Source organism: Dipodomys spectabilis, unplaced genomic scaffold (assembly GCF_019054845.1).
Source record: "Dipodomys spectabilis isolate Male_0828 unplaced genomic scaffold, ASM1905484v1 ptg000416l, whole genome shotgun sequence".
NCBI classification, from domain to species: Eukaryota; Metazoa; Chordata; class Mammalia; order Rodentia; family Heteromyidae; genus Dipodomys; species Dipodomys spectabilis.
In genome coordinates, this window is record NW_024871093.1 from 1,759,563 (window position 1) to 1,774,783 (window position 15,221).

The 15,221-nt window shown below is 52.9% G+C and overlaps 1 protein-coding gene across 2 annotated transcripts in view; it reads right to left on the bottom strand.

The window, feature by feature from the left end:
• The window catches only part of Zmat5 (zinc finger matrin-type 5), a 31,477-nt gene that overhangs the window by 1,727 nt on the left and 14,529 nt on the right, over positions 1 to 15,221 (bottom strand). For both annotated transcript variants that reach the window (XM_042667686.1, XM_042667685.1), the window contains exons 2-5: positions 10,507 to 10,657; positions 4,186 to 4,248; positions 3,094 to 3,174; positions 1,169 to 1,280 (exon numbers count right to left, since the gene is read on the bottom strand). In XM_042667686.1, the coding sequence (XP_042523620.1) occupies positions 1,169 to 1,280; positions 3,094 to 3,174; positions 4,186 to 4,248; positions 10,507 to 10,633 (383 nt within the window). In that variant the 5' untranslated portion in view covers positions 10,634 to 10,657. The remainder of the gene's footprint in view (positions 1 to 1,168; positions 1,281 to 3,093; positions 3,175 to 4,185; positions 4,249 to 10,506; positions 10,658 to 15,221) is intronic.

The following is a 15,221-nucleotide window of genomic DNA, read 5'->3' on the forward strand; positions in this document are numbered from 1 at the left end:
GCCTGCTGGAAAGCCACACAGCAGCTCTTGACATGATTTATGGCGCCGGGGAGATTTCATAAACTCCACTAGCCGCAGAGAAGTGTGGGTGTGGGGGAGGCTCCGCACAGTGGCTGCGAGGGAGAGCCCCAGCTGCCAGCCAGTCGCCCGCGCCCTGTGGGGTGACAGCAGGGCTCCTCCGGGGAGGGTGTGATCCTGGGGACCCCCAGCCTGAGCCTCAGGACGTTTCACAAGCGAAGCAGGCAGACTCCCCAAGCCACTGGCACACAGCGTCTGGGACCACGGCTCAGCACAGTGCTCTGTCTACCTAGTACCCCAACCAAAGGGCATCCTGAGTCGCTAGCCCCCAGCCCGAGCCCATTCCTGAAGCCCCCATAATAGAGGGGCACAGTGAGCATGCATGGGACTCTGTGGCTTCAACTGGCCGCCCTGCTCTGCGCACAAGGATAGGAGCAGTTCCCTGGCACCTGCCCAGCCACGTCCTTATCAGAAGGAAATAGAGTCTTATGGAGGAGGATGGGCAGAACAGCAGCGCAGGCCCAGAGGGGCGTTGGGGAGATTAGGAGGGATAAAGGCACAATCAGAAGAGCCAACAATAGGAAGCAGGGACAGCTCTGGCCGGGATTAGCCTGCTCACGCCTGTGGCCCGCCCCGCGCTCCCTCCCTGGCTGCCCTCTGCTCCTGCCCGGCCTGCCCTTCAGGGTCGCTGTGCTGAGGGGATGTGCAGGGGTCACCAGGCCACGCCCTAGGGAGCTCCCATGTGCCCACGATTACAAGAAGGGCCGGCCGGCTCACCTGGGGGCTCTGACTTGCTGCAGGGGCGGAAGCCTGCCAGGCCAGGTAGTCCCTGGTGGGCCAGGCAGCAGAGACCTAGGCAGAAGCCCAAGGTCTACACCCCTGTGCCCCCACGAGGCCCACAGTGTTAACACCTGGTGATAGAGCCTCTGCTCTCCTAAATGTGCCCTCAGGGGTTCACAGATGAGCTACTGAGGTAGGGGACCAGGGAACAGGCACTGGAGGCCACAGTCTAGGGACCCAGGAGCCTCTGAGGTGCCCCACTTAGGGAGCTCTGTGGGAGGGGTCTGCATTTGGCCCCTGGGCCTGGGCACTTCACACAAAGTCCAGATGGGGTGTCATTCCTCTGGGAGGGGATGGGTCAGCGCTGTACCTGCTGCTTGGGGTGGAGCTCAGCCGCTTGCTCCTCTTCTCCAGCCAGTCCTCCAGACTGCCCTCAGGGAGCTCAGTGGCATCCACTGGCCACTCCCGGGCCCGCCTCTCCTCTATGGGGACAGGGAGACAGGTGAGGGTCATGATCCTACCTGCCTGAGTCCCTCCCTCCCCTACACAGTGAGAACTGCCCGTCTTGGGGGGCTACAGTGAGCTGAGGGGTGCAATCTGGCCTTTCAGTGCCCCCAGCTCACCCCCTCCATGCTGCTCCCGGAACCACAACCCCTGCTCTGCACCTCACTCTAGGCAATTAAAGGCAACACTAATTTCTCTCTCAAGCATTGGGGAATTGGAAACAGGACAAAGAATGCAAAGAGCCTTGCTTTCAGGAGAGCCCAAATATGGGGTGCAGGAGCCAACACAGGCTGTAGAATGGGGTAGAATCTCAGCTCTGCTACTTGTCCAGTTTCTCACCCCGAGCAAGGTAATAAGCTTCTCTGTTTTTTCCTTTGGCCAGTACTTGAGTTTGAACTCGGGGCCTCACACTTACTCGGCTTGTTTGCTTGGCTGGCACTCTACCATGTGAGCCACACCCCCAGCCCAGATTTTTGCTGCTTATTTTGGAGATGGTGGCTCGCTGACTTTTCTTCCTGGGCTGGCTTTGAACTATGGTCCTCTGGATCCCAATAGCTAGGATTGCAAGTGTGCGCCACCAGCACCCAGCTGCCTCTGATTTTTCTTCTCATATAATGTTTAGACAAAAACAATGCTCACTCACTGAACTAAAACCAAGCAACAAACAGACAGAGTGTAGAGGCTGGGTAGAAGCAGGTGATGAGGGCAGAAGTCTCCGTACACTGGAATGGGGCCTTGGGCCAGGGGGAAACAAACTCATGGCACAATAAGCCCTCTGGGCCAGGCTCTAGGCTAAGAGCAGGCATCATTTCCCTAACCTGTAACAAGGGTTTGACAGTCAGGACTCTACCTCTAAGAGATGCAGCCACGTGCCAAGGCTTCAGGGGAGGTGATCTGGAACCCAAACTGCCAGCCATCTGGGGCCTCACCTCCCTATCTCCAGGCCCAGTGGCTTATGTGGTCCCTTCCACGAGCCAACCATTCCCCGAGAGCCTGTGGTCAGTGACAGGCCGGAGACGCTGCCACTGCCAGGACTTGCTGGCCAGCCCCACAAGGCCTCCATGCCACTCTGAGAAAGCTCCTGGAAACCCTGCGTGGGTGCCAGGGCCGCAGCCACCACTGTTGGCTCAGGGCGTGGAGCATGCGGATTGTGACTGGGCAGAGGGGGACAAGGCCCACCAGGCGCTGAGGCTAAGCTGCTGGGAAGCCACTGGATAGTGGAGGAAACAGCAGCCCCCTGGGGCTGTGGGGCTCCCTGGAGGCCCCTATGCCAGGCGTGCTTTGCTACCTATTCAGTGAGGGCAGACAGGAGGATGTCCATGAAGAGCATCCAGGCGGGACTTCCGTGTTCTCTAGCTGCAGAGTGAGCAGTGGACCCTAGGGGCAGACCCCAGTTTCCACAGAAGTGGAAATCACTAGACTGGGAGAACCCTGAAGCAGGGTCAGGGTTCACTTTAACGGCTTGGCCCAAGATTGTAGGGGATCTGTAGGGAGGGGGAGGGGGCTAGGGCACAGGGAAGGAAGGAGGGAGGGAAGGAGGGAGGGACAGCCACAAATCACTGCCAGAGCCTGGCCCCAAGGCCGCTGAGGTATAACTTCAGGGCTCCTGGGAGGAAGCCATGTGTGTCTGGCCCTGTTCCCAGTTGGGGACTCAGGGATTCCCTGTCCCCCTGGTGGAATGGTGGCTGCCAATGAGGGAGAGGGGGGAGGCACGGGGCTGCTTCCCCAGGTCAAGTGCCATGCCTGCTCCCTGCTCATTCCTGCAGCATCCCGGTCCCCATGGCAACGCACCCTCCACCTGGATGCTCAGCTCCTGCAGGTCCCGCTCGGACATGTGGGAAAAGCGGCAGTTGGAGCCAAAGTCACACTGGCCTGCAAGGAGAAGACAGAGTTACCCCCATTTGGGAAGGACCCTAGCCAAGGATGGAGGGCCCCAGGGTTTTAGAGGCAGGACTTGAGAGTAGCAATCCTAGTTCCGAACAGACTCTTCTGGGGCTGGCAGGAAGGCCCTGGCAGCTTTGTCTGTGCAGTTAAGTTAGTCCATCTCAACCAAGGTGACCAAGGTGTGCCTTGGAATAAGAGCACACTGGCCGTGTCCTCAGCCAGCGCCACCTAGCAGTGGCAAGAGCACATCAAGGCCAAGGCCAGGTCTGTGGGGGAGCCCGGATCTCAGGCCTGATGGCCATCTGAGGGCAGCACTGTGTCCCAAGGAGAACAAGGCCATTCACTTGGCTTCCCTGGCTCTGGCTCAACAGCAGGACCTCTCCCCAGTGCTCAGCTCCCTCACAAGCCATGCCAGTGTGGTTTCCTTCTTTGCCTTGGCTGACAGGAAGCTCAGAGACAAACCCTTAGAGTATGTAATAGCAAGATAGCAAATTACCGTCCTGGCTTGCCTTTTTAAATTTTGTGCTAGTACTGGAGCTTGAACTCAGGGTCTGCGCGCTGTCCCTTAGTTTTTTTTTTTTTTTTTTCCAAATCTAGCCTTCTGTCACTTAAGCCATACCTCCACTTCGGATTTTTGGTGATTAATTGGAAATAAGAGTCACAGGGATTTTCCTGCCCAGGCTGGTTTTGAAGCATGATCCTCAGATCTCAGCCTCTTGACTAGCTAGGATTACAGGTATGAGCCACTAGCACCTAGCTCCTGAATTTCCTTGTAATCTCCAGAGCTTGCTTGCTCTCAGTGAGCCAATAAAATCACATGGTGTATCTGAAGCAACGAAGACCAGCAGAGTTGGCCCAAAGCCAATCCCTGGGGAGGCCCTGACTGACCACTCGGGCTTGGGAAGGTGGCCAGGGTTGGGTAGACATTCCAGAGCTTCACGAAGGCTGTACAGGTGTTGCTGGTTTCCGAGGGGACCGGAGTGCAGCACAGCCCTTTACCTGTCAGAAGGAACTTCCTGCAGGGCCGCTTGTTCTGTTCATCCAGCAAGATGGCGGCGGCATCTATAAGAGAAAGGAGAGGCTGGGTTCAGATGGCTCCAGCTTCCTGGGTGAGCCACAGAGGCATGGATTCATAAGGAAAGAAAAGAGCTTCCCACGCATGGAGTGTAAACCAGGGTTGACAGCAGGCCAGGTGGCCAGCCCACCCAGGACACGACAAGGAAGAGGCACTTTGAACTGCTCAAATTGGCAGTTCAAATCTAGGCTCGTAGACAAATCCGTGAGATTCTTCTCTCCAATTAGCCAACAAAAAGCTGGCTCCAATTAATAAAAAAAAAGTGCCTGCCTAGTGAATGTGAGGCCTTGAGTTCAAACCAGATACCAAGAAAAAAAAAATCCAGGCACCATGAGACCTTTTTTGTTGTTGTTGTTGTCGTGGGGTTTGAATTCAGGGCCTGAGCACTGTCCCTGAGCTCTTTAACTCAAGGCTAGTGCTCTACCACTTTAAGCCACAGTGCCACTTTTGATTTTCCTGGAGGTTAATTAGAGATAAAAGACTTTCCTGCCTTGGCTGGCTTCAAACCACCATCCTTAGATCTCAGCTTCCTGAGTACTAAGATTACAGGCGTGAATCACTGGCACCGGCTTATACTGTCTTTCTATCCTCCTGTAAATCCCTAATTATAGACCTGGGCCACTAAAGACCACAGTAGTGGCCCCTAGGCTACATTACCTAATGATAGCATAGCCATCTTGGTTTGTGATGACAAAAATCACCTGACAAGACACATTCCTCAGACTGTATCCCTTCCAGTAAGAGACAGACAACTGCTTCAAAATAAAGACTTTTAAAAATCCCAGTGCCCAGGATGCCCGAGGGGCAAGGATGTCTCCACAGACAAGGTTGCAATCACTGCTCTATCTTCTGACCCTAGCTGCAGTGCTCAGAGCCACTCTGGATGCTAACCTTAAACTATTTTCCTGTGACTAATCCTACCTCAGCTTTCATCATATATCTACAGTTTTAAATTCTGTGTGCTTCTTGGTAGAAAAGATTCAAATCTGTGAGTATGCTGGGCACAGCAGTATGTGCCTGTAGTCATAACTACTCAGGAGGCTGAGGCAGGAGGATGGCCTGAGCCCAAGAGTTCATGGCCAGACTGGGCAACATAGCAAAACAAAACAAACTGCATGGCTCACATGGTAGGGTTCCAGTTGAGCAAGTACGTGGCCCTGAGTTCAAATTCCAGTCCCACCAGTTACTAGGGAGGCAGAGATCTGAAAGACAGTGGTTCTGTCAGGCAAAAAGAGAAATCCCATTTCAATCAATAAGCTGGGCATAGTGCCAGGGAACTATGATCCCAGCTATGGGGTAAAGCACTATCTCAGTTTGAGGCTGGCCCCAGGCAAAAAACACCAGACTGTATCTGAAAAATAACTAAAGCAAAAATAAGGGGCTAGAAGCAAGGCTCAAGTGATAGGGCATCTACCTAGAAGTGAGGCCCTGAGTTCAAACCCCAGTGCCTTTTTTTTTGGGGGGGGGGGGTCAGTCATGAGCTTTGAACTGTGGGCCTCAGCTCTTCAGCTCAAGGCGAGCACTCCACCACTTGAGCCACAGCACCACTTCTGGTTTTCTGAGTGGTTTATTGGAGATAGGAATCTCATTGGCTTTGAACCGTGATCCTCAGATCTCAGCCTCCTGAGTAGATAGGATTATAGGCATGAGCCACCAGTGCCATTTAAAAAAATAAGAAAAAATGTATATATACATATATATGTATGCATATGCATATATATGTATACATGTATTATATATGTATATATACATATGTACATATATACATATATAATACACACATATACATATAGTGCCTAAGGATGGTCCCCTGACACAGAGGCCCTACTAGTCACCTTGGATCTTGGATGAAGAGAAAGGCCAAACTGGACTGGACATTTGCCCACCACCTTCCCTAGAGGCTGCTGGAATACTGGAAAAACTACAGGATTCAGAGTCCTGGAACTCTGAGCTCAAATCCCATGCACATAAGGCCCAGGCAGGTGGCTCAGTCTCTCTCAGGCTGCTTCACCCATGAAAATGGGGGGCAAGCCGGGCGCTGGTGGCTCACGCCTGTAATCCTAGCTACTCAGGAGGCTGAGATCTGAGGATCGCGGTTCAAAGCCAGCCGGGGCAAGAAAGACCCTGAGACTCCTATCTCCAATAAACCACCAGAAAACCGGAAGTGGCGCTGTAGCTCAAGTGGTAGAGCGCTCGCCTTGAGCTGAAGAGCTGAGGGACAGCGCCCAGGCCCAGAGTTCAAGCCCCACGACCGACAAAAAAAAAGAAAATGGGGGGCAATTCCCACCCTGCAGGGCTGCTGCGCACAGCTGGTAAGATAAGGGGTGAAGAGCACCTGGCAGAGGAGGCCTGTGGGTCCCAAGCCTGGCAGCATTGTGGAACCACCAGGAAAGCAACAAGGAAGCCATCAAGTGGGGTTGGGCATGGCCTCGGCATCCAGTTCTTCAGGCCACAGGCATGGATGGCCACCCTGAGCACCTGCTGAGAAATGGCAGCAGTTCCTTGCTTCTCACTGTAACCCATTCTGCAGAGGGGAAACAGGTTTAGTGAAATGACTGGCCAAGGGTATCCCATGAGGAGGAGCAGAGCAGGAACTCTGCAGCTGGGAGTTTGGAGTTCCGTTTCCATGTAGCTGCTGACGTCCTGGGGCGGGTTGATGGTCCCTGCCTTGGGGATCCCTCGCAGCAGGGCAGCTGGTGCTGGGGCCAGGGTGGAGCCAGCAGGGTGGGGAAGGGTCCCTCTGGGACACTCACCAGACTTATCAGACTCCGTCCACCCAGCTGGGACTACAAATGGCACACAGCAGCTCTGCCTGATCTTGCTGGGGGAGGCAGGGTGGTGGAGGGCATGTGGCTATGGGCCAGGACCCTTTAAACTGGCAGAAGTCACGGACAAGGGAGAAGAGTTCCCCACTCCCCCCCACCACACTCTGAATCAGGGACACCAACCCTTCCCCTGTCAGGATCTGCTTCCATTCTTGGGAGCAGTTCGAAGCTCCCAAGGTTGCAAAACCCAGCCCAGGCTCGTGCAGAGTCCTCCCTGCTGTTCCTTTGGTGTTTAAGGCTCCTCACCATCTGACCCGTTGGTCCTTCTCGCTTCATCTCCCCTAATGAGCAGCTGCCCCCAGAGCCTATGTTTGTTTGCTCAGTCCTTTAGCCATTCAACTCCCAGCCCCTGATCACAGCCTGGGCACCAGGCGCGGTGCCCAGCTGAGGATTTAAGTAGAGAACAAGTCGGAGCTGGTTCTTTCTTCCAGCCCAGCAGCCACATTAATCCACGTGGGTATCAACAGGGTAAACACTGAACATGCCACACGGCCAGATGCCCGGCCCAGGGGACGGAGAGGGTGTCCTAGAGGAGTCGCTGCCCGAGTTGACCTGGGGACTGGCGTGGGCAGAGGACGGCAGGAAATGCGGACACGTAGTAAGCATGTAGCCAGGGCCAGGCAGAGGCCACACCACAGGGCAGCCAGGTGGGACAGGCTTTTAGATCCTCAGTGAGCACTGGCTGAATGAGCCCATGAAATGAAGGGCCTGAGGCCAACCATTTGGAGAACACATAGACGGTGCTCTTGCTCAATGGGCCCTCCGGTGCCAGCCACCATGGGATCCTAAGCCCTTGGCACATCCCTGGGAGGTTAGTTCTGTTGCTACGGCTGTTTTGCACATGACAAGATGCAGCCCACACTGCTAGTGACACTTTGGGACCGATGGCTGAGTATGCCGGCTCCATGGCTCCTCACCATGGCTGGTGGTTCCTCAGCTTCTGAGGCTCAGGAACTTATCCAAAGCCATGGTTCTAGGGTAGACTCAATGGAGTTCTCAGCCTGGTCTATACAGTTGCTCAGGGTAAGCCGAGTGTAGGCTGTCCTAGAAAAGCCATTTTTTTAAAATAATATTAGGGGCTTAAACTCAGAGCCTCAACTACTTGAACCATGCCTCCGGTCTTTTTGTTTATTTATTTATTTATTTTGCCAGTCCTGGGACCTGAATTCAGGGTCTGGGCACTGTCCCTGAGCTTCTTTTTGCTCAAGGCTAGCACTCTACCACTTGAGCCACAGCACCACTTCCAGCCTTTTCTGTTTAATGTGGTACTAAGGAATTGAACCCAGGGCTTCAAGCATGCTAGGCAAGCACTCTATCATTAAGCCACATTCCCAGTCTCTCCCCCCACTCCCCCACCCCCGCCACACACACACACACACACACACACACACACACACACACACACACTTCTAATTTTTTTTAAATAGGGTCTGGTGCTTTGCCTGAGACAGTTCCAGACCAATATACTCCTGTCTCTGTCTTCCAAGAAACTAGGATTATAGGCATGTACCTACATGCCCACCCTTCCTGGAAAAGCCTCCTGAGGAAGATGAAAGAGCTCCAATGCCACCTGATGAGCAGCAGCTGAGGATCTAGGATAAGACAATGCACTGGTCACCATCTGTCAGTAGGGACTCCGAGGCCGGCCTCCCTTGCAGAGCTGTTTTAAGGGGTAAGAAGACACTGAGAAGTCGCGAGCCCTAATGAGGGGCTCACGGCACCTTTTCACCTTTTCTAGAAGTAATTCAGCCCTCCATCTAGGACCCAGCTGCTCTTGCTTTAGACTGGGACTAGTGCAAATACCAGGGGATCTTGGCCCAGCTGAGATAGGCCACAGTCCTCACTGGAGGTGGAAATGGGCAGTCTTTGTTTGATGCCAAGGCCAGAGGCTTCCTGGGTACCCAGAAGCAAATGAAAAACTGTGGCAAGCATCCGGTATGCAGCAAGCACTCAATGAATGCATATTCCCTTCTCGTAAGTTCTAGATCTCGGACCAAGGAGCCCAGATTCCCTTCGCTTCCATTCGTCTGAGGCTCAGTTCCTTCCTTCTGGGATCTGGGCTCTGTCCTGAAATCTTGCTCCCAATGTATGGAAACTGACTCCATCCCATCTCATTCTTGGGGTGATTCGTGTACCCCTGCTGCTCTGTCAAGCTCCCTCTCCTTTCAGCCTGCTCAGCACAGCTCCCCAGACCCTTGGTGGGGAGAGGGGGCTGCCTTGCTCACCCTCTCTCCCTTCTTTTTTCCCTCCACTGACCTCAAGCCAGTTGCCCACAGCAGGGTCCTCAAAAGGTTGCCTAAAGGATTCAGGCCATGGGGCTGGGAAGGTGGCTCAGTGGTAGAGCACTTGCCTTGCATGCATGAGGCCCTGGGTTCGATTCCTCAGCACCACATAGGCAAAAAGAAAAAAGCTGGAAGTGGTGCTGTGGCTCAGGTGGTAGAGCACTGGCCTTGAGCTGAAGAGCTGAGGGACAGCGCCCAGGCCCAGAGTTCAGGCCCCACGACTGGACCCTCCCCCCCCAAAAAAAGGATTCAGACCCCACCACTCTCTTCTCATGAGCTATGCCCTCTCCCTCTGCTTCCCCAGCAGCGGCCGCAGTGTGGTTCGCCTAGCTGCTTCTTGTTTGCCTACCTTCAGAACCTACCAGAATAGAGCTGCTGGCCTCTCCCGCTATTCCGGCGAGAGGCTCAAACCTGGCCTCTGGGGACAGGCCTCTTCCACCCCCAGGGCGGTCCACAGTGTGTGGAGCACGGAGCCCTGGGTAAGGTCGCTGAGGAACAGCTCTCTGGTGGTGGTTCCTCTGAAGGAGAGAGGCCTGGTCAGTCTCCCTCTCCAGTCCTGGGGCTTGAGACTTTGTGCTCCAGGCTAGCCCTCTACCACTTAAGCCACAGATCTACTTCTAGCTTTGGGGTTTGGGTTTTGTTTTTTTGAGTTAAATGGAGATAAGTCTCATATGCTTTCCTGCCCAGGCTGGCTTCAAACCGAGATCCTCAGATCTCAGCCTCCTGAGTAGGAGGCATGAGCCAGCGAAAGGAGTGCTCTCTTGGGCTGGGAGCGTTGCTTAGTGGCAGAGTGCTTGCCTCGCATGCATGAAGCCCTGGGCTTGATTCCTCAGTACCATAGACACAGAAAAAGCTGGAAGTGGTGCTGTAGCTCAAATGGTAGGGTGCTAGTCTTGAGCAAAAAGAATCTTGGGGACAGTGCCCAGGCCTTGAGTTCAAGCCCCAAGACTGACAAAACAAACAAACACACAAACAAGGAGTTCTCTCTCCTTTTGTTTTTTCCATGTCTTTTCTCTGGTGCTGGGGACCCAGCCCAAGGCCTTGCAAGGACTGAGCCCTAAGCTCTCCTCCCAGCCCTTCAGGCCAGGGCCCAGGCCATGTCAATGCCCACAGTGGTGCCGAGCCCACGCACACTCACCCCGGAACATGTCGTACCACACCTTCTTGGCCTTGAGGTGCTGCAGGCCGTTCAGGTGCTTTTTCCGGTTGTGGAGGTTGTCCTGGAAGGAGCGGTCACAGTAGTCGCAGAAGTATCGCTTCCCCATGGCCACCTGCGCCAGGTGCAGCAGCTACCAGGGAAACCACAAGGAGCTTGGTCAGACCATAAGGAAAGGCTTGCCAGGCCCCAGGGTCAGGCCCGAGCCACAGCTTTCCTTAAGGACGTCCACCCCATTAGGCATCTCTAGTGCCAGTGTTTAGGGCCTATCTGGGCTGCACACTTTTTTTTTTTTTTTTTTTTGGTCCTAAGGCTTGAACTCTGGGCCTGGGCACTGCTTCAGCTCAAGGTGAGTGCTCTACCACTTGAGCCACAGCACCACTCCCCATTTTCTGGTGGTTTATTGGAGATAAGAGTCTCACGGACTTTTCCTGCCCAGGCTGCTTTGAACTGCGATCATCAGATCTCAGGCTCCTGAATAGCTAGGATTACAGGCATGAGCCACTGGCGCCCGGCTCTTATGCATGCTTCTTTTTTGTTTTGTGCTGGTTGTGGGGCTTGAACTTGGGCTGGGTGCTATCCCACAGCTTGTGTGCACTACCACTCTGAGCCGCAACTCCACTTCCAGTTTTTTTGATTTTTGTTTTGTTTTGTTGCCAGTCTTGAGGCTTGAACTCAGGGCCTGGGCACTGTCCCTGAGCTTCTTTTTGCTCAAGGCTAGTGCTCTACCACTTGAGCCACAGTGCTACTTCCAGCCTTTTCTGTCTATGTGGTACTGAGAAATTGAACCCAGGGCTTCATGCATGCAAAGCAAGCACTCTACCGCTAAGCCACATTCCCAGACCCAACTTCCAGGTTTTGTTTTGTTTTGTTTTGGTTGTGGCACTTGAACTCTGGACCTGGGCACTGTCCCTCAGCTCTTTAGCTCAAGGCTAGCACTCTACCACTTGAGCCATAGCACCACTTCCGGTTTTCTGGTGGGTTATTGGAGATGAGTCTCATGGACTTTCTTGCCTGGGTTGGTTTTGAACCGTGATCCTCAGATCTCAGCCTCCCAAGTAGCTAGGATTACAGGCACTGGTGCCAGCTAACTTCTAGTTTTTTGACTGGTTAATTGGAGATCAGAGTCTTGCAGGGACTTTTCTGTGTGGGCTGGCTTCAAACTGCAAACTTCAGATCTCAGCCTCTTAAGTAGCTAGGATTATAGGTGTGAGCCACTGGCACTCAGCTAACACTTTGTTGGTTTTTTTTTTTGGGTGCCAATCATGGGACTTAAACTCAGGGCCTGAGCACTGTCCCTGAGCTTTTATGCTCAAGTCTAGACCTCTACACTTGAGCCACAGCTTCACTTCCAGCTTTACTGGTGCTTAATCAGTGATAAGAGTCTCAGACTTTCCTACCTGGGCTGGCAGCCTCAGATCTCAATCTTCTGAGTAGCTAGGACTAAAAGTGTGAGCTACCAATGATCAGCTCTGAGCACTTTTGTTTATTTTTTTTTTTTTTGAGGTCCGATCGTGGGGCCTGAACTCTGGGCCTGGGCACTGTCCCTCAGCTCTTCAGCTCAAGGCTAGCGCTCTACCACTTGAGCCACAGCACCACTTCCGGCTTTTTTCTTTTTGCTTATGTGGTGCTGAGGAATCGAACCCAGGGCCTCATGCATGCAAGGCAAGCACTCTACCACTGAGCCACCTTCCCAGCCCTCTGAGCACTTTTGATGTCCAGGTTCCAACCTCACCAGCTAACACAGAACCTTAGCAGGAGAGGCCCGGTCAGGCTGGAGGCTTGGTGCCTTCAGCGCGCCCTCTGGCCAGCCTCCCTCATCCCCCATCCCTCTCTGACCTCTCCATGTTGGCCTCCTCTGCTCTCCACACATGCCAGGCACACGGCCACTCTATGGCATTTGCACGTGCTGCCCCTAGGCCTGGGTTCCCTCACATAGGTCCCTGCCACGCTTGCTCACTCAGTCCTTCCATCTTCGTTCCATGCTACCTCAACAGTAATCTACTTTATGTACTTCATGTAAAAATCACAGAACCCTCCCCTTAACTGCCCCACTCCCTGATTTGCTCTCCCCTCTGCACTTACCCCCTTTGAAGTAACAAATTCCTTATTTTATTTATAGGGTTTTTTTTTGTTTGTTTGTTTCTTTGCTTTGTTTTTGTCAGTTGTGGGGCCTGAACTCTGGGCCTGGGCGCTGTCCCTGAGCTTTTCAGCTCAAGGCTAGCGCTCTACCACTTGAGCCACAGCACCACTTCTGACTTTTCTGCTTCTGTGGTGCTGAGGAATTGAATCCAAGGCCTCATGAATGCAAGGCAAGCACTTTACCACTGAGCCACCTTCCCAGCCCAAGTTTATGGTTGTTCTCCCTCAAAAATCCATCAAGGCAGTAACACACATACACACATTCTCTCTTTCTCTCTCTCTCTGTTTATTGCTGGACTTCCAGCACCTAAAATGATGCTTGGTGCAGAGCAAGTAATGGATGAATTAATTCTCATTTTCCCTTTGCGACAACTGAGGTTCAGAGGGAGAAAGTGATTTGCGGGCCACAGAGCTAGCCAACTGAACACCAGTGCAGGTCCCCATATCACGCTGCTAGGCGTCCTCTCTCCTCCAGCCAGCTTCATGCTTTGGGAAGCCGGGGGCCTAGGCATCAGGCCTGATGAGGCTACTCCATTCTTGGGGGGCAGGATCCCACCAGCCTCACAGGGAATGAGAATAGGATAGGGTCTTAGATGCCCTAGCCATGGTTACCAATAGCCACCCTTGCGGTCTCAACCTGCAGCTCAAGGTAGGGGGTGATTCTGTGTCCCCAGGCCCCCGGGTCAGTGTCATATGACTTGAGAAGAAGGTCCATTGGAGGTCATCAATTAGGACCTAGCTCAGCATGGTGCTTCGGGTCTGCTGCTCCTCTGCCTAGAGCAAGCTCCCGAAGCTCAGAGGAAGGTGGGCATGAGATCAGAGGTGGCTGCTAGCCTCCCTTCACATGGCATCTAAGGCTGATACTGGGACCTGACCATAGAGCCGATGGACAGGAGGAAGAGGCCGAGCCAAGCAAGTACCTGGGAAGTCTGGGCAGCCAAGCAGGCTGACGGAGAAAATCGCTCCTGCAGCAGTCCAGGGACGCCAGCCACTAAGTCAGGGGCTGTAATGGGAGCAGGAACAGCCAGCCATTCCAAATGAAAATGTCTATAACCTCTCTTCTGCCATCACTGCCGAGAAACCACTTCCCAGACACACGAACTTGATATATTAAATTTGGCAGCTCTAATACACTCCGTCTTGCCAATAAACTTATAGGAATTGGACTGAAATTGTTAGAGATGAACGTTTAACAGCCGAGTGCTTAACCAAGCCATTCAGGAAGCTTGAAGCTCCAAGAAGCTGCTGGCTCAGGAGAGTAACGGGGAAGGGGGCACAGGGTGTCCCCCTGGAGACCAACATGCAACAGTGGCTCTGCAGCAGACTGTGCTGGATCAAATCACACAGGAGCTGGCTGTGGACCTTGGGCAAGTCACTGCCCCTTTCTAGGCCTCTCTTTGACCAGGGAATGTGCAACAAAGGACCTAAATGATCAAATGATTGCTTCAGGAGTGGTGGAGAGAAGTTTGCTAATGCAAATGGATGATTAAGGCTGGTAGAATACTTGCCTAGCATTTGAGCCCCTGGGTTCCCTTGTCAGCACCACAAAAAAGTTCTTTATTAGTTTAAAAAAATAACATTATTAGCTGGGTACTGTTATCTTATGCCTATAATCCTAACTCCTCCGGAGGCCAAGATCTAAGGCTCAAGGCTCAAGACTACCTTGGGGAAAAAAGTCCATCTAAAAAGCAAAATGCCAGACTGAAAGCATGGCTGAAATTGGAGAATGAAAGTTGAATGAAAGGCATTGTGTTGAAGCCCTGGCATATGCACTCATGCTCGCTCTCGCTCTCTTTCTCTCTCTCTCTCTCTCTCTCTCTTACACACACACACACACACACACACACACACACACACACAAGCATGTGCGCAAGAGAGAAAGAGAGAGAAAGAAAAAGAGTCAGCTGGACTTGAACTCAGGGTCTGGGTGCTGTCCCTGAGCTCTTTCACTCAAGGGTAGTGCGCTACCACTTTGAGCCACAGCTTCACTTCTGATTTTCTGATGTTCAGTGGAGGTAAAAGTCTCATGGACTTTCCTGCCCAAGCTGGCTTTGACTGTGATCCTTACATCTCAGCCTCCTAAGCAGCAGGATTACAGGCGTGAGCCACCAGCGCCTGGCTGGATCCATTGTTAATGTTTCATATCAAGCAAGGGCTCAGTAAAGGCTACTGTCTATGGAGCTAGTGGTTTATTGAACACCTACTATCTGTTGGCACTAGAATAAGAGCTTCACCGGCATCATCTCATTTAACCATCTAGACAATCTGCGGGGCAGGCCTGTGATGTCTTTTCAGACAAGAGCCTTGAGGCTCTGGGAAGAGAAATGTCTTGGTGAAGGTCATGCTGTTAGAAGGTAGCCAGGCTGGCTTAGAACCTAGACAGAGAGGCCTAACCTCCAAATCTTTTAGCCAGTGTCCTCTCCAAAAAGAAAATCAACCTGATGGCAGCTTTCCTTTATGAACCATGCATCACACCTCTAGGACCATGCTGCTATACATTTATAAACCCATTTACAAATGAGGAAACTGAAGCTTAAGGAGGTGCTGTGAGGTAC